Source organism: Vulpes lagopus, chromosome 19 (assembly GCF_018345385.1).
Source record: "Vulpes lagopus strain Blue_001 chromosome 19, ASM1834538v1, whole genome shotgun sequence".
NCBI lineage: Eukaryota > Metazoa > Chordata > Mammalia > Carnivora > Canidae > Vulpes > Vulpes lagopus.
The window spans coordinates 8,254,729-8,276,721 of record NC_054842.1 but is presented as its reverse complement, the minus strand read 5'-3'; the positions used below and the strand labels follow the sequence as shown (position 1 = coordinate 8,276,721).

At 41.5% G+C, this 21,993-nt stretch overlaps 1 protein-coding gene across 2 annotated transcripts in view; it reads right to left on the bottom strand.

The window, feature by feature from the left end:
• OXSR1 (oxidative stress responsive kinase 1) overlaps positions 1 to 19,644 on the bottom strand; it is a 90,056-nt gene extending 70,412 nt beyond the window's left edge. For both annotated transcript variants that reach the window (XM_041733847.1, XM_041733848.1), the window contains exons 1-2: positions 19,227 to 19,644; positions 3,439 to 3,551 (exon numbers count right to left, since the gene is read on the bottom strand). In XM_041733847.1, coding sequence (XP_041589781.1) covers positions 3,439 to 3,551; positions 19,227 to 19,296 — 183 coding nt within the window. In that variant the 5' untranslated portion in view covers positions 19,297 to 19,644. The remainder of the gene's footprint in view (positions 1 to 3,438; positions 3,552 to 19,226) is intronic.
• Positions 19,645 to 21,993: the final 2,349 nt, after the last annotated feature.

Below are 21,993 nucleotides of genomic sequence, written 5' to 3'. Positions count from 1 at the left end.
GAGTAAGTGGTTCATGCTTTCAACAGATATCGACCAACTGCTTACTCTGTGCCAGGCACAGTGCTAGGTGTTTGTCTACAATGGTAAACCCTCAAGAAACTTACAGTCTAGTGAAGAAGTTAGACAAATATTAATTTGACAACAAACAATGATAAGCAGCTGGATAGGAGAAGTACCAGATACTACATGATTTCACTGGAGAAGAAAATTATCAGAAAATAGGACTGATAATCAAGGAAGGCTTCCTTTAAGAAGTTTTACTACACTCACACAGGAAAGGTAAGTAGGCATTATGAGTTTGACCGTTTAATCACATGGGACCATATCATAAAGGACCATGTTAACTGTATTCAAAAATTTAGGCTTCATCCTAAAAGCAAAGGGAAGGCATCAAAGGTTTAATATATATATATATTTCATAAAAATCATTATGGCTGCAAATATAGAAAATAAATGAGAGAAGACAAGAGTACATAATGTTGAAGGCTGTTGCTATGACCTGGGTGAGAGATGATGGTGGCCTGAAAAATGATAACTAGTTATTCAGTTTGGATAATCACACTGTGGTCATGTTATTGTTAGGAGAAGATGGGTGAACAGCATACGGGAACTTTCTGTATTTCTTTTGCAACTCTTCTAGAAGTTTAAAACTACCTCAAAATAGTTTTAAGAAAATATGTAGCAATATGAATGGAAAGAAAAGAAGGAATCAAGAGGTATACTGAAGAAGCAGAAACCACAGGACTTGGAGCCAACTGGATGGGGGAGGGGAGACAGAAGTTAACAATTCACACACAGAGCTGGAGTCAAACTGTCCAATGTCTTAAAAGTGAAGGTAAGGGTTTTTAGCTCTACTCTGAGAGGCGGGACCACAAAGGATCTTCTAATAGGAGACTATCAGAGAACCATCAAATTCAAAAATTGAAAGGGCCTTAAATAATTTCTTTCCTTCTCTTCTATTCCTTTAAAGGTGGGGGATGGAAAAGGGTTCCTTTATCTTAACTCCCACTGGAGTTATCCTTTTCCCTTTCCTTTGAGAAGCAAAAATGCATAAGTGCTATATTCACTCTGAATCAAATTTCCCAGTAGGCCCCCCCACATCCAAGTTAATTCTACCCCTCCTACTGAAAGCACTTTCTTGAAAGTCCTGTTACCTGATGCTGCCTGAGCTTTGATATGGACTTCTCTGTTCTCCACCTGAAGCTTTCTCAAGTGTTACTGAATGATGACTTTTCATTCTTTCCTAGAACTCACTCATCTTGGTTCCTAACACTTACTCCTGGTTTTCTAATTACTCCCAACGCAAGCAGTTTTCCTCCACTTTACACCATTCAATCAGTCTTCAAGTAATGTTAATTTACTCATTCATTCATACAGACTGAACACAATAAAGTCCCTGCCTTCATGGAATGTTCATTCTGAAACAAACAATTCTTCCATCTATAAAATATCACTGTCACTGCCTGAGTTTAGAGTCTTAACTCTTTGTGTGGCCTCATCCTTTAAACCATGGGTTACAAAAGCCACATGGGCCACGACAGAAGTAGATAAAGTTAGAAACAGACTAAGTAGATAAAGTTAGAAACAGAAAATCAGAGTGCATTCCACATAATATAATGAAGAATTGTTTTATGAGGGACGCCTGGGTGGCTCAGTGGTTGAGCATCTGACTTTGGCTCAGGGCATGCTACTGGGTCCAGGACTGAGTCCCACATCAGGCTCCCTGCATGGAGCCTGCTTCTCCCTCTATGTCTCTGCCTCTCTCTCTTTCTCTGTGTCTCTCATGAATAAATAAATAAAATCTTAAAAAAAAAAAAAAAAAAGAATTGTTTCATGAAAATGTTTCGGTTACATTTGTATTTATGAATATATACATAAAAATGAATACTTTCCTAACTCTAAATCCCTGCCTGGTAAGGTTTCTATCTCTGGTTCAAAGCATCTTCAATCCTGCTGGGCCAGAACACAAATATCTCTACAGAGGCCTCCATCTTTGTAACTAGGAGCACACCTCCTCCTACTTCCCGGTACTTAGTATCTCTCCTAGGCGCATGTGACGCTCAACCTTGTACAGGAAACAACAAACTTTTCAACTAGATTGTGAGCCTTCAGGTAGAAGGAAAGACATATTAATTAAGCCTCCTCATATTCCCTTCAGCTCTCTGTCCAATGAATCTAGTCCTAGAATCTACCAGAGAAGAGAAAAACCTCAGAACACTGCTTAGTGTGCCTGTGAGTAACATCTCTGGAAAAAATAAATGTAGTAGTAAGCTTTGACAGCTGATTTTCCCATCACACTTTTAGCAAAGGTTGTCAGACAAGAAAACATTTTGACAAGAGAAAGGAGCAATATACTGCCTCCTCACTACTAACTGTCACACAGGATACACACCTAGAACCTAGTTCACATTAGCACCCTTTCTACATTATAGCAGAGACCATTTTGAAAAAAAAAAAAAAAATTTAAAATCACAATCCCACAAGTTTGGTATGTTGATCTAATAGATTTTCTAAGATAAATGAAACGGTTTCTTATCTGGGAAACAGAGCCCTTCTCACTCAGACCTCAGGTGCCTGGCACTATAAACACCATAAAAAACACATAAAAACACCATAAAAAAAACACCATCCAGACTTCTTTATATTCCCAATGTTTCTTCAGACTTCTGTGGGATCAGGGATCCCTAGGTGGCTCAGCAGTTTAGCACCTGCCTTCGGCCCAGGGCTGCCCGAGCCAGGGCCTTTTAAAACATATTCCAGGGCCACCTGGGTGGCTCAGCAGCTAAGTGTCTGCCTTTGCTCAGGTCAGGATCCCAGAGTCCCAGGATGGAGCCCCCACATCAGGCTCCCTGCTCAGCAGAGAGTCTGCTTCTTTCTCTCCCTTTGCCCCTCCCCCTGCTTGTGCTCTCAAATAAATTGATGAAATCTTCAAAACAAATTTTTTTAAATAAAACATATTCCATTTGACCAGGTATCACAATTGCATGATACTAGTTTAAGGAAAGAGAAAAGTAAAGAAGTAAATGATAAAAACAGGAAAAAGTCCAATACGAGAAATAGGTTATAAATAAAATGTGGCTTCCCTATGCAACAGAATACTACACATACTGAAAGGCATGTTAATTCATATTTATAGACACAGAAAGAATTCGATAAATTTTTCAATGAAAACAATGATTACATTATCATAAAAATACAATTTAAATTGCACAATCTTAAAGACTATATAGCAAGTGCAAATCTCAGAATGAGAGGATTCCAACTAATTTTTTTCTATTTACCTGGATTTTTATAAATTTTACAATAAACTTTACTTAATGAGCAAATCACAATACGTTTTATAAGAAAAGTAATAAAAAATTTCAAGTTATTTCCCACTCTAACATGAATATACAGAGGAGTATATTTCTCCACATAAGAAATATGAGATGTGCGTACCAGGAGTTCATCCATGCTAGTTTGACATTTCTCAAGGTTTATCCGTTTGATTGCCACTTTCTCCTTCTTAGGGGCACAATATGCTGCTTGGACCACAGCCGTTGCTCCACTCCCTAAAGATAAATACATAAATAAGTAAATAAATAGATATATAGATAAGAACATGATATTTCTAATTCCCACACAATTTATTTTATTATTATTATTTTTTTTAATTCCCACACAATTTAAACAAGAAAATAATTCAGGGTGCCTGAGTGTCTCAATCAGTTGTGACTGACTCCTGATTTCAGCTCAGGTTCTGATCTCAGGGTCATAGGACTGAGCCCTGCATCCATGCTCAACACAGAGCCCTCTTAAGATTTCTCTCCCCCACCCCCTCACTCTCAGCTCATGCACATGCTCTCTCTAAAAAGAAAAATAGATAATAAAATAAAATAAACAAGAGAATAATTCTTATCTTGTTCCTACACTCAACAAAAGATAATACCCTAAAAAGTAGGGTGTAAGGGTGTCTGGGTGGCTCAGTGGGTTAAGCATCTGCCTTCTGCTCAAGTCATGATCCCAGAGTCTTGGGATAGAGCGAGCCCCCCCGCCCTCCCCCCCTCCCGCCGCTGCATCAGGCTCTGTGCTCAACAGACTGCCTGCTAATCTTTTAGCACACTAATGCCCTTTCCCTCTGCAGCTCCCCCTGCTTGTTCTCACTCTCTGTATCAAATAAACAAATAAAATGTTTTTTTAAATGGTGGGACAGGGCAGCTCGGGTGGCTCAGCAGTTTAGTGCCGCCTTCCGCCCAGGGCATGATCCTGGAGACCCGGGATGGAGTCCCACATCAGGCTCCCTGCATGAAGCCTGTTTCTCCCTCTGCCTCTCTCTCTCTCTGTGTGTGTGTGTGTGTCTCATGAATAAATAAATAAGATCTTAAAAAAAAAAAAAAGTAGTTAACAGGCAGAGAAAAGGAAAGCTTATCATGCCAAAAAAAATACACAGTATTGTCCTTAAATGTCCATTTCCCCCAATTTACGAGTCATATTATTATGTATTGTTACCAGAAGTAATTTCCATTTCTATCTCTGTAGAAGCCACTTTTAGGCAAACCGCCTTGAGCAATGGAATGCAGAAAGGGCCCATAGTAACCCACAGACCCACATCAAAATATCCATAGGCTCTAACTAACCAATGGGCTACTTACTTACATCTGTCTCTTTGTTTCTGTGTCTCACTCTGTGTGTGTGTATGTGTATGTTTGTCTGCCTGTCTCTCCACCTCCCACCTTCCCTCTGTCTCTCTCCTTTCCCTCCCTTTCTGTCCTGCCGCTCCTTTGCGATGTTTTCAATAAACTTCTATCTCCTCTCTCCTTTGTTCTGCCTGCACCACTGGCTTCTATCCCGTTGTTGCCCCACATTTGGGGGCCTCCATCAGACTGAGAGCAAGAAATACCACACCATCCACACCATCTTAAAACGAAATATTCAAATCTTCCAGAAGGTTTCTGGATTTCTAAGAAATTTCAGAAATTTCTTTCTAGGAAAGAAAAAAGCCTGGTAATTTTGAAATCACTTTCAAGTTACAAGTCAACTTACACGAACACGAGAATATGGTACCAAAAAAAGACAATCTTAAACATGAACTAAGAGGTTACCTTTGTTTATACAGTCTAACAGTGAAATATGTTTTAAAAAGTCAGGCTCAGACATCATGGTAATTTCCATTTACTCTTTGTAATTATCACTTACTTCAGTGTTAAAATTATTTCATTAATTATTTATTGTTCTTATATATTCTCTCAAATATTTACTTTAAAAATAAAAACATACAAGCTACAATAGCTAACACTTTGTAATACACAGTTTTCAATTTTAAAAATCTCTTCACAAAACCATAGCAAGATAACATTTCACATCCACCAGGATGGCTGTAATCAAAAAGACAGACAATAACAAGTGTTGGTAAGGATGTGGAGAAACTGGAACCCTCCTGCATTGCTGGTGGGACTACAATAACATACTTGCTTCAGAAGAGTCTGACAGTGCCTCAAAATGTTAAGCACAGATTACCACACAACCCAGCACTTCAACTCCTAGGTATATACCCAAGAAAATAAAAAAAATGTATACATAAATAATTTCACACAAACATTCACTGCAGTATTATCTGTAAAAGCCAAAAAGTGGAAACAACCCAAATGTCCATCAATTGAGGAATAGAGTAAGAAAATGTGGTATATCCATACACTGGTAATACTATTTGGCAATAAAAAGAAATGACTATTAATACATGCTATGACATGGATGAACCTTGAAAACACGCTAATAGGCCAGACACAAAAGGCCATATATGGCATTGATATACAGAACAAAGGCAAAAGAAAATAAATTGAACTTCCTTATAACTGACAGCCTATTGACAAGTACTTGAGACAGAGTGACCTTCATCAAGGAATTTAACTGCCTCAGTGTTAATACTTTGCTAGAGGCAAAAGGCAACCTTAGCTTGCCATTAGCCTGAATTCCAGGATCCTGTAAAAATCCCTTTGGAAACTTCTTCTATCTCTACCCACCCATCCAAGATATGTTAGCAGTCATCATCCAAGCATATGGCCCACTGATACACATCTGAAGAGTCTCATGACTAAGATTTTACTAGACAGCAGTAAATAACATTTTCCTAACAACAACAGCTAGCCCCTCCAGGTCCCGGAAACCTTGCTTCCAAATTCTTTACAGACTTATGCTGCCCCCCTCCCAACTTGAAAATACATAATCAGTCACTCCTCACACCACCGGTGCAGCTCTTTCTGCCCAGAGTCCTGTCCCCAGGCGTTAATAAAACCACCCTTTTTGGCACCAAAGATGTCTCAAGAATTCTTTCTTGACCATTCACTCCCAGACCCCAACATTTCACATCAGTATGACTCTATTTATGTACAATGTCCAGACCAGGCAGATCCATACATGCAGACAGTAAACTAGAGGTTGCCAGAGACTAGAGGAAGAGGGGAAGTAGGGAGTGCAGCTAATGGATATGGAGTTTCCAGAGATATGAAAATGTTCTGGAGGGATCCCTGGGTGGCGCAGCGGTTTAGGGCCTGCCTTTGGCCCAGGGCGCGATCCTGGAGACCCGGGATCGAATCCCACGTCGGGCTCCCAGTGCATGGAGCCTGCTTCTCCCTCTGCCTATGTCTCTGCCTCTCTCTCTCTCTCTGTGACTATCATAAATAAATAAAAGTTAACAAAAAAATTTAAAAAAAAAAAGTTTAAAAAGAAAAAAAAGAAAATGTTCTGGAATTAAACATTGATGATGGGGTTCCACAACTCTGTGAATACACTGAATTGCACACTTTAAAAGGGCAATTTATGTTCATAGTATGTGAATTATATCCCAATAAAGCTGTTACTAAAAACATTTCTTCAAGTAGGACGTCAGATTTCTAATAGTATAAATGTGCTACAGATTAAAATTTGAAAATAATTTACATATACAATTATATAATTCGAGAATTTGTTACATTGAAAACTTTGAAAAGTCCTTGATCAAAGCCATAGATATACAACCAGGCAACACTGACATGGATAAACCCAAATCACAATTATAACAAACTAAGCAAAAACTCTGTACAAAGCTCATGTCATGCAAAATTCAAAATGAAATCCAATATTCAAGGACACATTTGCCATTCAACAACATTATCCAATAGTGTACTTGGATTATTTTGACAATAGTTTAGGACCACTAACACATTCATTGATAAGTGATCCAATAGATTACTACTGAAATAGTTTGCAGTTTGCTTTTTTGGTGAACTCCCTTTGTTTTGCACGAGTAGGACAGAATTAGGCAGAACAGTAGTGGCTTGGCATTAACTGTTCCTTTCTCATCCTCTTTCCAAGTTCTTTCTGCATGGAATCCCTTTAGAAAACTCTAACAACTCTCTTGTCTTCAGTGAGAGGCTGCTGCCCTACTCTGGGAAGCCCCAAAGGAAGGAACCCAATCATGAAGGTCCAGATCTGTCGGCTGAGAGGCTTTCTTAAGTCACAAAAAACACAATGAGGCCTCCACAGGGTACCTTTGGTCCTAGAAAACAGATGTCTTCTAGTATGTAAATGTATTCCTCGATGTTTTATCATTTTAATTTTTGCAAATGTGCTAGCTACCTAGTGGTAGCTTTTAAACCAGTGTTTTGTTTTGTTTTTTAATATTTTATTTATTCATTCATGAGAGACACATTAGACATAGGCAGAGGGAGAAGCAGGCTCCCTATGGAGAGCCCCTTGTGGGACTCAATCCCAGGACCCTGACCTGAGCCAAAGGCAGACACCTAACCACTGAGCCACGTAGGCATCCCTTTAAACCAGTATTAAGTCAGTTACTGTATCCCTGGATGATCAAGCACTGATTATTTATTTTATATATATACAAAATCTGAAATACTAGCTTTAAGCACACTAATGTCATATCATACATAAACCAAAGCTGTGCTGGCATTAAAAACAGACAGCAATTTGGGGTTGTTATTAATTCCTAGTCATTATTAAACACAGAATTAGAGGCACCCCCGGTGGCGCAGTCTGCATCCCGGGGTGTGATCCTGGAGACCCAGGATCGAGTCCCACATCAGGAGACTGTTTCCTGCATGGAGCCTGCTTCTCCCTCTGCCTGTGTCTCTGCCTCTCTTTGCTCTCTCTGAATGAATAAATAAATAAATCTTAAATAAAAAAAATAAAATAAATAATAAAATAAAATAAAATAAAATAAAATAAAATAAAAAAATAAAATAAAATAAAATAAAATAAAATAAATAAAATAAAATAAACACAGAATTAATTTCACTAATAATGAACACTAACCCTAGGTATTATCAATCATAATTGTCTACATACTAAAGTACCTTCTTCTACACAAAAAGTCACTCATTTAATAAACAAATATCCCTAGAAACAAGATGTGATTTAACAAATTGCCAAAGTCACCAGCATCTCCCACATTTAATGATAAAGAGAGACTTGCAGGCTCCAGTTGTTCCATGCTAACAATAAATCACTTTCATTGATCTTCATGTTTTCTTCCCCAAACACCAAAACATTATTCAGCAATCAAAAAATATTTTAAAGTTGTAACATAAAGGTGTGTATGGTAATGCAGTAACTCAATACACAACACCACTAATTCAGAATACCAATCATGTTCTATCCTTCATTAGAAAAACTTTCACAGAAAATAACAATTAATAATGTGAATAAGAGGATAGGGAAGAATATCTTTATAATGTCTTTATAATCATTTTAACTATTCACCAATTTTTTTTTTTAAATTTTTATTTATTTATGATAGTCACAGAGAGAGAGAGAGAGGCGCGGAGACACAGGCAGAGGGAGAAGCAGGCTCCATGCACCGGGAGCCTGATGTGGGATTCGATCCCGGGTCTCCAGGATCGCGCCCTGGGCCAAAGGCAGGCGCCAAACCGCTGCGCCACCCAGGGATCCCTATTCACCAATTTTTAATAAGACTTTGAAAACATACGATTAGAGATACAAATTTTGGAGTCCCTGGATGGTTCAATTGGTAGAGCATGAGACTCAAACTCAGAGTCCTGAGTTGGAGCCCCACATTAGGCATGGAGCCTACTTAAAATAAAAATAAAATAAAGATTTTTATTTAAAAGATTGAGGGACATCTGGGTGGCTTAGTGGTTGAGCGGCTGCCTCTGGCTCAGCGTGATCCCAGGGTCCTGGGATTGGGTCCTGGGTCGAGCTCCTCACAGGGAGCCTGCTTCTCCCTCTGCCTAGTCTCTGCCTCTTTGTGTCCTTCATGAATAAATAAATAAAATCTTAAAAAAAAAAAAAATTGAAAGATACAAATTTTTTAAATATTCCTCTTTTTAAAGCATGTTTCTTTATGAGGAATTTTCAAACTACAAGTCATTTTCAGAGTTTCAACCATCATTTTCTTGGAGTAAAAAGAGTAAAATAGAAAAAACATCAGTATGCATGGCACATAGTAAAAGCAAATGTTATTTTGTAAAACATTTACTTCAGTATAAATACACATGCAAATTGTAAAAGAGATCTCTCAGGAATGGTTTAGTGAAAAGTATAAAAGCTACTGCTGTAATGCCCTCTACTAATGGGCTAGTAAGAATAATAATATAATGGAAAATGGAAACCAATTTCCAATAAAACATCCTAATTCAGAGTTTCAAAAACTTAACACAGCTGTGTATCCTCCATGCACCTAGGTCCCAGTTCTTCCACTCTTCTGTCCTCTCCTAGTGAGCTCTTAAAACTGCAGTCTTAACATACATGCATAAATACAGAATGCATTAAATATACAAAAATATGAGATTTTTCCTGAAATTCCTCAAATTGGGTAACTTCATCTCTCAAGACAGAAAAGGAGATGCCCAAAGGAGGACTAAAAAAATTATTGGTCTCTGACCACTTTACTAGACTCAGAAACTTAAAAAAGAAAGTTAAAAATGGATATTATTCCTGTGAGAAAAATAAATACATAAACCAAATCAGTTAAAGATAATTTCCTCCAAATTTTGGCCAGACATCATTATAGCAGATACATATTCGAAAGATTTTAAATGTTATTTAGTATGGTTTTACATTCACTAAAGAGTACCCAGACTCTTCATTTTGAAAGATGATTAAGGCACTGTCACCTGAATCAAGGAAAAATATAAGGAAATAACAATTTTGAACAACCTTTTCTCTTGTCAGCATCACACTGAAAATTAAAGCTTCTAGAACTGGTGAAACAGCTGTTAAGAATAGTCAACATCATAAAAATCATGCTATTCTCTCTATACAAAAAAAGATGAAAATAAAGACACAATGCCATATGCTTTGAGTAATTATTCACACAGCCTGATGGTTTTGTAATGAATCATCTCTGTCCCCTGTTCACTCTGGTAATCTCTCATCTCAAAGGATGGTAACTCCATCCTTCCGGATGCTCCAGCCAAAATTCTTAGAATCTTTTCACATCTAATCCAATGGCAACTCTCTAACTCCAAAACATGTTATACCCAGCAACCTGATTACTTCTCACCAACTCCAGTGCTACCTCTCTCCACTGGATAAACTCTCCTTCCAGGGGCACCTGGGTGGCTCAGTGGTTGAGAGTCTGCCTTTGGCTCAGGTCTGGATCCCAAGGTCCTGGGATAGAGTCCCACATCAGGCTCCCATCAGGGAGCCTGTGTCTCTGCCTCTCTCTCTGTCTCTCTCATGAATAAATAAAATCTAGATAAATAAATAAACTCTCCTTCCACCCTTACAAAACTATTCTCTACATAGCAGCCTGCGTTATCCCTTTAAAACACAGTCATAATAATCCTCTGCTTAAAATCCTGCAATGATTTTCATTCTCACTCAAACCAAAACCCAAGTACCCACAACGACTTACAAGACTTCATCCCATCTTATGGTCAGAACCACACAACCCCACCACCTTACTTTTCTGATCTCTTCTCCTGTGTGCCTCTTCACCCCATCTCACTGCTCCAGCCACACCTGCCTCCTATTCCTTAATCACATGAGCATGCTTCCATTCCAATTTAGAGCCTTCACCTCTCCCTCTGTCTGGAATAAGCTTCCTGCAGATAACCACAATCTTCATTTTTTTCACCTCCTTCAGGTCTTTTCTCAAATGTCTCTTCTTGGGCAGCCCCCGTGGCGCAGCGGTTTAGCGCCGCCTGCAGCCCAGGGCGTGATCCTGGAGACCCCAGATGGAGTCCCACCTCAGGCTCTCTGTATGGTGCCTGCTTCTCCCTCTGCCTGTGTCTCTGCCTCTCTCTCTCTCTCTCTCTCTCTCTCTCTGTCTCTATGAATAAATAAATAAAATCTTAAAAAAAAAAAATCAAATGTCTCTTCTTTCGCTTTCCCTGACCTATTTAAAACTCACTTCCAGGGGCGCCTGGCTGGCTCAGTGGGTGGGGCTCACTACTCTTGATTTTGGCTCACATCAAGGTCTCAGGGTTCTGGGACTGAGCCTCGCATTGGGCTCCACACTCAGTGTAGAGTCTACTTGAGACTCCCTCTTCTCCCTCCCACTCTCTCTCTAATAAATCTTTAAATTTTTTTTTAAAAAAATTCACCTCTATCCCTAGCAGTCTCCAACTCCTTTCTCTGTTTTATTTTTGTCCTTTATCACCACTAGATCATAAACTCTATAAAAGCAGGGATTTCTGTCTGCTTCACTGACATATCCCTAGCATCCAGAACAGTACCTGGAGCATAGCAGAAGTTCAATAAATATTTGCTGAAAAGACAAATCAACCGAGCAGTGACATACATTTTCAAGGAAAAAAATTACTCATTCAAGGCAGAGCAAACACAAATATGGCCCAGTCTTCACGGGCATAAGCTATGAACTCATTATTACCATCATGAGCATTAACATCTATTGAACGCTTATTCTGTGTGCCAAGTACTATACTGAGCACTTTCTTTACTTCCATTTTATTTTGTTTTTTATCTAAGACAATAATAATTACAAAAATAAGACTTAGGTCATAAACTAGTCAGGTGCAGAGTAGAGACTAGAAACCAGAACTACATGATGACTCAACACCATGCTCTTAACTGGTAAGCAACTACTTCTTTAGATTAAAGCTAACATTTATTAACTGCTTGCTATGGTTAAATTATTTACTTGTAATGTATTATTTAACTATTTTCATTTTTTAAAAAAACCACCAAGGCCAACATTTTTAGTTGCCTATCCAACATACAATTTTCCCTTCATCTTTAACAAGAGAAGTTTGATTTATTCTGTTTTAAGTACTAATGTGCCCAGCTTAAAAAGTTTTATTTCATAGCCTCTCTTGCAAATGGCCAAATTACATGGTTCTGGCCAATAAACTAGAAATGGAAGTCACTGAATAAGGCTTCCAGGAAAGAAAGTTCTTTGAAAAGGTGCCAACTCAGTCATCATGTGCCTCTGTCCTTTTGCCATATTCTTCCAGCCTGGAACACAAGAATGAGGCTAGGTGTAGAACAACTACATTACAACTATAAGAATGGCAGTTACATGTTAAGTGCAGTGAAGTAAAAACTAGGAGACTGGATGGTTAATTAGGGCATATAGGTGGCCACTCCAGTTACAGAAGGGAAAAAAGGTACCTTATTAGGACACTATAATTTGTTTTCCATTACATGCAGCCAAATGCAATCCCTAACTGATACAGCCCTATGAGGTTGTTAATCCAATGCTGGCCTTTACTGATAATATCACCATAGCTAAGTCTCCTGACCAGGGGGAGAAAATACACTAACCATTCAACATCATTCTATTGATAAAGTATGATGTCTTTCACATTTACGGAGGGGCTGGAGGTGGAATCCTGGAATCTGTACTTGAAAACCACTACTTTAGATATCAAAATGTGTGGCTAATGAACAATTAATAAAAATAATAAAGGAAAGGGAAGAGGATCCCTGGGTGGCTCAGCAGTTTAGTGCCTGCCTTCGGCCCAGGGCATGATCCTGGAGTCCCGGGATCGAGTCCCACATCGGGCTCCCTGCATGGAGCCTGCTTCTCCCTCTGCCTATCTCTCTCTCTCTTTCTGTGTCTCTCACGAATAAATAAATAAAATCTTAAAAAAAAAAAAAAAAAAAAAAGGAGAGGGAAAAGTAGAGAATAAAGCTAATTGAGTTTGTCTTCACCAAAGTGTCAAAGCTGGATAAATCACACCTTATTAAAAACAGATCTTAAATAACAATTTTCAAAACCTAATCCAAGGTAAACAGTGAGTATTTATGGAGACTTTCCAAGATGTAGGAAAATAAAAGATAAAAGGCACATGGCACAGCCCACACCAAATTGTTTTCTCTATCTGCCATCATATCATATCCTTGACAATGTCAAGGCCTTATGTAGCTATACTACCATGTCCACCATAAATCCTGAAATCCATCTAAACTTTAATAAGATCTAGAAAGAAAAAAAGGGGCAGTGATGTTCCATTAAATATTACAACAGATTCTAAGTATTTAAGTGTTATAAGATTTCAAATCATACAGTATTTCATATTTCATGGTAATACCAAAACATAAGGAGAAGAAAAAGAGATAATGAAAGTCATTATGTTAAGGAACATTCAATGCAGGGGTGCCAGCATGGCTCAGCTGGTTGAGTGAGTGGTTGAGGATCTGCCTTCAGTTAAGGTCATCATCCCAGCGTCCTGGGATGGAGCCCTACACCAAGCCCCGTATCGGGCTCCCTGCTCATTGGGGAGCCTGTTTCTCCCTCTGCCTCTGCCACTCTCCCTGCTAGTGCTGTCTCACACTCTAATATATAAATATAAAATCTTATAAACAACAACAACAAAAAAAAGGTGCATTCAATGCAAACTAAACATTTTCTCCACACAATTACACTTAATCTACATAAGAGCCCCAATGTTATAGGTAACACTACCTCCATTTTTTAGACAAAAAGCAGACACTAAAACCAGTTATATAAATTGCCTAAGATCACATAGCTAATAAAAGGAAAAGCCAGGGTTTGAATCCAGGTCAGCACAACTCTAAGACCATACTCTTCCAGCTGTTTCAACACATGTCATACAGTACAACACCTGATTATAAATTCTAATACGGTAATAATGGTTAGGATGGAGCTCAAAAACACTGAGAGGTGAATTAGTGATAGTGAAAATACTACTAACATCTTTCACAAGTAATTATACTTAAAGAACTTCAAATCTTGCCAAAGCGTGCTTCAGATGATATAATTCTTTAAAAGGAAGTCCTTTGAATTCCCAATCTGTATGCTTTTATGTTCCAGGAAGGGAATTTTTCTTTTCTCTATAGGATTTTGTCAGAAAGAGAGAAAACAAAATAGAATGTGAAAAACAACTAACCCTACAAATATTTAAGGATTTTATTTATTTTAGAGAAAGAGAGAGCGAGAGAGAGAGCGGGGATTGGGGGGGCTGGGGGGGGGTCTTGAGGAAGGGTAAGAGAGAAACCCACACAGACTGAGCTCTGAGTGCAGAGTCTGAAGCAGAGCTCCGTTCCATGACCCTGAGATCAGACCTCAGCCAGAACCAAGAGTCTGATGCTCAACAGACTGCATTCCAGGCTTCTCAACCTTACAAATATTATAGGCTAAGCAGCAGGTGAAAAAAAAAAATTACATATCAAAAAATGCAAGTACTTTGATCAGAAAGGAGGCATCAATTAACCACTGCTTTAAAATACAATTCTTTGAAAACAGAAAATTCAAATGATCCTCCAAACCTTTATTTTCTGAGCTCCAATCATTTGATTCTCAGAAAAAATTAAGTGTAATTTGAAAAATCACAAAGATTCATTTTGATGATTATAGCTTACTAGAAAACATTGTATTCCAAACATTTCAGCATGGAAGCAAATTCAGAATAAGTCTACACCACTTTGTTGAGGCTGGGTACTTATAATAAGCTATAATTCAAGGAAAAACATTTTCCCCCCTCCCTCCTGGGAGGATGGGTGAAAGAAGACACAAGGCGTGGAATGGAAGGATGTTAGGAACTTTAGTGAACTTACAAATGAGAGGGAGACATTCAAAATTTACCAAACAGGAGACACAAAAGAAAAATTCGGGGCATCTAGGTGGCTCAGTCGGTTAAGCATTTGCCTTCAGCTCAGGTCATGAACTCAGAGTCCTGGAATCGAGCCCCCTCATTGGGCTCTCCACTCAGCGGTGAGTCTGTTTCTCCCTCTTCCTCTGTGATCTCTCTCACTTTCACTCTCCCTCAAATAAATAAAATCTTTAAAAAAAATAAAAGAAGAAAAATCTATATCCAAAAGGGTCACCTTCAAAATATCTATTAGATTTTTCATTGTAAGGATATTCCCCCTAATTAATTTCACTTAAACCTTCAAAATTTCCCTTAGACCATGACCACTATCGTCCATTTAATATATAAAAACCAATCAAATTCCTACATAGAAACAAGGATACTGAATTAGGCAGCAGGAGAGTAGAACACAGGTATTCGCTGTGCCACTAATTAGCTCTACGATTTTAGACAGTCATTTTATCTTTTTATGCTTCAGTGTCTTCATCTGTGAAACAAGATGGTCATCTCATCTCACACCATACATTAAAAAATGAACTCATAATGTACTGGAGGCCAAAATTTAAGAGCTAAAACTGTTAACACTTGGAAGAAAATACGGGAAAGAAAATCTTTGTGATGTTGGATTAGTAAAGATTTCTTAGTTAAGCCATCAAAAAAGCACAATCAGTAAAAGGAAAAAGTAATAAATTAAACTTTATCAAAATTCAAAACTTTCTGGCCTTGAAAGTCACCATTAAGAAAATGAAAAGACAAGCTAGGGACCAGGATAAAAATATCTGAAATCATCTATCAGGTGAAGGACTGACCATCAAACGAACACATCATACACATACATACACACACACACACACACACACACACACCCTTTAACTTAGTAAGAAAACAACCCAGGGGCAACCCAATGGGCAAAACATTTGAATAGATATTTCACCAAAGGAGATATATGAAAAGCTAATTAATAAGCACATGACAAGATGCTCACCATCATTAGTCATTAAAGAAATGCAAAATAGAACCACCAGATACCACTTCAGACCCACCAGGATGGCTATAATCAAAGACAACAAATGCTGACAAAGATAAATAGGAACTCTCATACATGGCTGGTGGGAATGCAAAATGATTTTGAAAAGGCTTGTCAATTTCTTAAAAAGTTAATCATAAATTTACCATGTGACCCAGAAATTCCACTCAAGGAAAATGAAACATGTTCACATGGAAGATTTGATGAGTGAATGTTCATAACAGCATCATTCCAAATAGCCAAAAAGCAAAAACGACCCAATGTCCATCATGTGGTGTCCAATAAAAAGGAATAATGTATTGATATAGGCTACAACGTTGGTGAACTTCAGAAAATATTATGCCAAGTCAAAGAAACCAATGAAAGGATCACGTATTATATGATTATATTTACATGAAATACCCAGAAAAGGCAAATCTATAGAGACAGAAAGTAGATTTGTAGTTGCCTGAGGCAGGGGGTGGGAACAGGGAGTGACTGCAAATGGACATGAGGCATCTTTTTGGAATGATGGAAATGTTCTAAAATTGGATTGTGGGGATGATTGAACAACTCTGTAAATTTACAAAAAAATTATACACTTAATTATACAATTATACACTTAATACAGGTGATTTTGTGGTATATAAATTATAACCCAGTAAAATTGTTTTTACAAATGAAAAAATATCATGCTAAGTGAAAGAAGCCAAACACAAAAGACAATATGTTATTATGATGTCATGTATATTAAGTGTCCAGAAAAGGCAAATCTATAGAGACAGAAAGATTTGTGGTTGCCTGGGGTTGGGAGTGGGAACAGCGATTAACTGTTAACAAGCACAAGGATCTTACTGGGTGATGAAAATATTCTAAACCTGGATTATGCTGGCTGGGACACAGCACAGTAAATTTACTAAAAAACACTGAATTTTATACTTAAAAATGGGTGAATTTTATAGCACTAAATTATACCTCAGTAAAGTTAATTTTAAAAATAAGATGGTGGGGATCCCTGGGTGGCGCAGCGGTTTGGCGCCTGCCTTTGGCCCAGGGCGCGATCCTGGAGACCCGGGATCGAATCCCACATCAGGCTCCCGGTGCATGGAGCCTGCTTCTCCCTCCGCCTGTGTCTCTGCCTCTCTCTCTCTCTCTGTGACTATCATAAATAAATAAAAAATTTAAAAAAATAAAAATAAAAATAAATAAAAATAAAAATAAGATGGTGAAGGGCTGCCTGGGTGGCTCAGGCAGTTAAGATCTGCCTTCAGTTCAGGTCATGATCCCAGGGTCCTGGGATGGAACTCCGTGCATGGTCAGGTTCCCTTCTCAGCAAAGAGCCTGCTTCTCCCCCCTCCTTCTGCCCCTCACCTCAGCTCCTGTGCTCTTGCTCTATCTCAAATAAATAAATGAAATATTTTAAAATAAATAAATAAAAATAAGATGGTCAAATCACATTAAGTCCTTAACCTTTTACCTATGGCCCACCTTAAGATGAAAACTAACCCTATCCCTGAGGACTGAGACTCCCTTTTGCCCACTCACAGACACCCTACTTGCTTGAGGATAACAAATTAATAAATCTCTAAAATCTCTAGAACCCTAGAGCCAATAAATCTCTAAAATCTCTAGAGCCATCTTAACTACTAGGCATAAAAAAGGACCACAGAAAGATGTATACCGTACCAGAAAGGAAGGCAAAATTCCTCTTCTAAAACAATGACAGAGATCCTCCTCCTTTACTTTTCAGACATCATTTTCAAATCTCTCACTTAATTTCTTCCTCATAGGATACTGACTGAGGGACTGAGAAACCATCAAGACAGAGACCTAGCTAGCTGTCTTTAGAAACAACCGGTATATGTCGAACACCCAGCAAGGACACTGGGTATGACGTGGCATAAGGAAAAAGATGTGATTTCTTTCAGATAAAACTTAGCCCAGATTTGTTTTGAAACAAGAGGCAAAAAAAGGAAAAAAAAGATATGATAAAGTTTCCCTAAAATACAGACACACTGCAATAAACACACCTCTGAGACAGCTACAGTTTTCAGCCAGTCTTTGTCATAAAACTAATTATAGGACAGGATGCTGATCTAGCAGAGCAGACAATCTCCTTCCTCCCATACAGAGGGGTCTGCTCATGTCAGTTAGACCGAGCTTCTGTGTAGCTAAACCCACCCCCTTTTGATTTCTAAAGTCACTGGATTATTGTTGTCCAACAAATACTCCCCTCATCCCAAGCCTCCGCCCTCCCCCAATCCCTGTGCCTAAGAATTACAATCCACATTTGTGCAAGTTTTGGTCCCTGCCAACTGGTATTCCGGGCCCTCAAAACCACTCCACACACAGCAGCCAGATCCGTCAAATAATGCTGCCTCTGCCTGAAGCCCTCCAATACACTCAAAATTCTAAAATCCTTACCATGCCTGCGAAGATCCCCCTTCTCCCCTTGCCAGTTTTCCAACAGGTCCTGAAACACATCAAGCTCTTTCCCTCCTCAGGACCTTTGCACTTCCTCATCCCTCGGCAGGGAAAAACCTGCCCTGGAACCCTAAGACTGCTTTTCATCCTTCCGCGCTCCTCTTAAATGTCAACGCCTCAGAAAAGGAATTTTCCTTGAAATCACCCTAACTAGGTCTCCAGGTCACTCGCTATCAGAACATCTTGTTTGTTTCCTCCCTAGCACTTGCCAAACCTTGCAATTCCTTCTATTTGTCTAGTTATTCAATGCCTACCTCCCTGACTAGAAAGTCAGTCTCCAACAGTGGGAAGTTGTGTCTACGCAGCGCGGAGCCCGGTACCTTCAGCTGCATCTAGAGAGGATCTCCAGCTCCCCCAGCTCCACCCCGGCAACGTTTGGCACTTGGTGAGCACTTAGGTGTTGTCACACCCGCGCGGGAATGCACTAAAACCCCCTACAGACGATCCCCAAAATAGGTAGCTGTGCCCACAACCCCAACAGCCCCCTTTCTCGCACAGCCTCCTAAAGGCCTGTCCTGTGCCCGCACTTTTCTTCCCCTCCCAGACCCGTCCATCGGAGGCTCCGGTTCAAATATCTGTCACTGCCCAGATCTCCCCCGAGCCCCTCCAGCCCCTCCAACCTCAGCCCACCAGCCTCACCGGCGCGCTGCACACACCCGGAGCCTCCCCGCGCTCCCGCGGGTCCTCGCGTCCCCCCCGCCTCCCTCGGCGGCGCCAGCTCTCACCGATCACCTCCTGCAGCTCGTAATCGTCCCTGTTGATGGACCAGGGCAGGGCGCTCGAGTCCTCGGACATGACGGCGGCGCGGCTCGCGATCCTCCCTCAAACTCGCTGACCTCTCTCTCGTCTCCTCGCCGCGCCTCCCCCACCCCCACCCCCAACCGCCGCCGCCGCCGCCGCCGCTGCCGCGCCGCCGCGCCCCCACCAACCGCCTCGGGAACAGCCACGGGTCGGACGGCGTCTGGGCGCGGGGTGACCGCGCGGCAGAGCGGCGGGGGCTCGAAGCTCCGGCGGACCTCGCCCACTGCTCCCCGGCGGCCGGCACTCCTCGCCCGGCCCAGGTCCCGGCCTCGGCCTCCGCTGCAGCAGCTACAGGGTATTCGCCTGGGCCCAACCCCTCCGTCCCGCCCTCAACCCCAGCCCCACGCACGGGCCAAACTTTCCCTTCTCCCTCCACCTGCCGACACGCAGCGCGCTGACGTCACCGCGCCGGGCAGGCCCAGCCGTGGCCCCGCCTCCGGCCGCCATCTCAAGTGTGGCTGTACAGGCAACCGAGCAGGCAACCGAGCTAGCAAGAATCCCGTGAAGGTAGAAGGTGACCGTGGGAGGGAATAAATGGTTAGGGAGAAGTTCAGAGAGGGTATCGGAAAGCCAGAGGAGAGCTAAAGTAGACCAAGACAGTAGCCACACCAATCATGGCGACCGAACGACGACCGAGCGGAGGGGGCGGAGCCGTTCCTGGCGGCTGGGGCACGTTGCCGTCTCCGTCGTCTCATTGATTGGTTTGTTTGAGAAGGAATCGGAAAGGCAATGGGTGGGTGTGGACGTCAGTCAAAGTTAATCCCTCCTCCGGACTCTCGGCGCGCTTCTCAGCGCCGGGGCCGCTTCAGAATCGCCGGTGCCTTGGTCGCTTTGCCCTTCTCTGCCGGGTGATGTCACGGCGTCACCGTCACACCCTCGAGACGTGCCACCGGCTCGTCCGGGTGTGGAGAAGCTGCCCGGCGCAGCTGGGTGGGGTAGCCTTGGGGTGTGGACAACCGCCTGCTGGAATGAAAGGCCTTGAGCTGTGGGACGGAACGGAGCTGGGAGCTTGCCACTTGACGACGCTGTGTTCAAGGCGGAAGCGCTCCCCGCAGCGTCTGTCGCCGCCCCCGGGTCACGTTGTTGCGCAGGGAGGGGGCTCTCGTCCATGCTCAAGTGAGCACCTGCCTTGCGGAGCCTCGAGACGTTGGGCTTTTTCTCCTGCCGCAGCTTGGGTCCATGGGGCTCGGCGTCGTTGCAAGGGTCTTGACTTCTGTGTGACCTCACTAAACCTGAGTTTTCTTGGGTTGGCCACTCAGGTCGGTTGGGGAAACTCCTGAGGTGAAAATTGAACGCTCTTGGCAAAGTGGAAAAAAGCATCAGCGAGAACTGGGCCAGGTGCTGAGGCGGCTCCGTCTTGAAGGTCCTTGCGGCCGGCAGTGGTCCTTAAGGGAGACCGAGCTCCGCCGAGGCCCTGGGGGGCCCCGTGCTGAGCTCTGCTGGGAGGTGGGCAGCTGCCCACAGAGCAGAAGCCGACTGGGAGCGGCGGGAGGGTCTCCACCTGCTTGGTGGAAGAGGTGCCGTTGGTACCAGGCCCTGCAATCGTCCCCCGATTTCAGCGGGCGGAGACCGAAGAGAGGCCGTTTCCGGAGTTGGAAAGCAGAACACCGGCCTCGCTGTAGAAATTGGTTTCGGTCATGACCACGAACGCCTTCGCTGCCATATCTTGCCTGCCTTTTTGCAGGGAGAGGAGGGATGAGGAGCAAATATGTCAGACAGGAGCTAAACAGCTGACGGTAAAGAGTAGAGATCTCAAGGTTTGTACCAATAGAAAAATCCGTAGAGATTGTTAACCTGGGCTGGTTAGCCTGCAGGGACCAGGACAGACCTCAGAAGTTGTGTACGTTTTTGTTTGTTTGCTTGTTTTACTCCCTTGAAATTCTATGCAGGATAGTATATACTTCAGGGAGAGATTTTTTTTAAGAAATTATTATTCTTTTTAAAGATTTTATTCACTTATTCATGAGACAGAGAGAGAGAGGCAGAGGGAGAAGCAGGCTCCACGCAGGGAGCCCGACGCCGACAAGGGACTTGGTCCCGGGACTCCAGGCTCACGCCCTGGGCCGGAGGCAGGTGCTAAACCGCTGAGCCACCTGGGCTGCCCTAGGGAGAGATTTTGACCACCATGGAAAGTAGCTACTAACCTAATAGTGAAAATTAGTGTATTAATTGACCCACATTCTTGGTGGGCAGGGAGGGCCACTCTACATTCATTAATGGGTTTTCTGCCTTCTGCACACACACACACACACACACACACACACAGCTTCATGGTGTAGTTGAGCCGGGATACGCTCTGGTCATTTTATTTTGCCTGTCTTTAGAGCTTTCTTCATGTGGCCTGATAGAGGTTAAGACTCCCATGTTTTTAATAGCAGGGAATTGGTGGCTGTTTGAGCCCAGGAGCCAAACCTCAACCTCTTTCTCAACTTCTGGAGTATCTTTCATGTGAGAGTGCTGTCGTAAACACCGAGTGTACAGCGGTAAACAAAGTGACTTAGTTCCTGTTTTCATGGAGCTTATAATTTGGTAGAGAAACAGTAAACAACCAAGCAGATACATAGATAAATATGTTATAAAGCATCATGTAGAAAAGACCAGTACAGATCTCCAACTTATGATGGGGTTATGTCCCAACAAACCCATCATAAATTGAAAATACTGTGAGCACTAGCCTGGGAAAAGATCCAA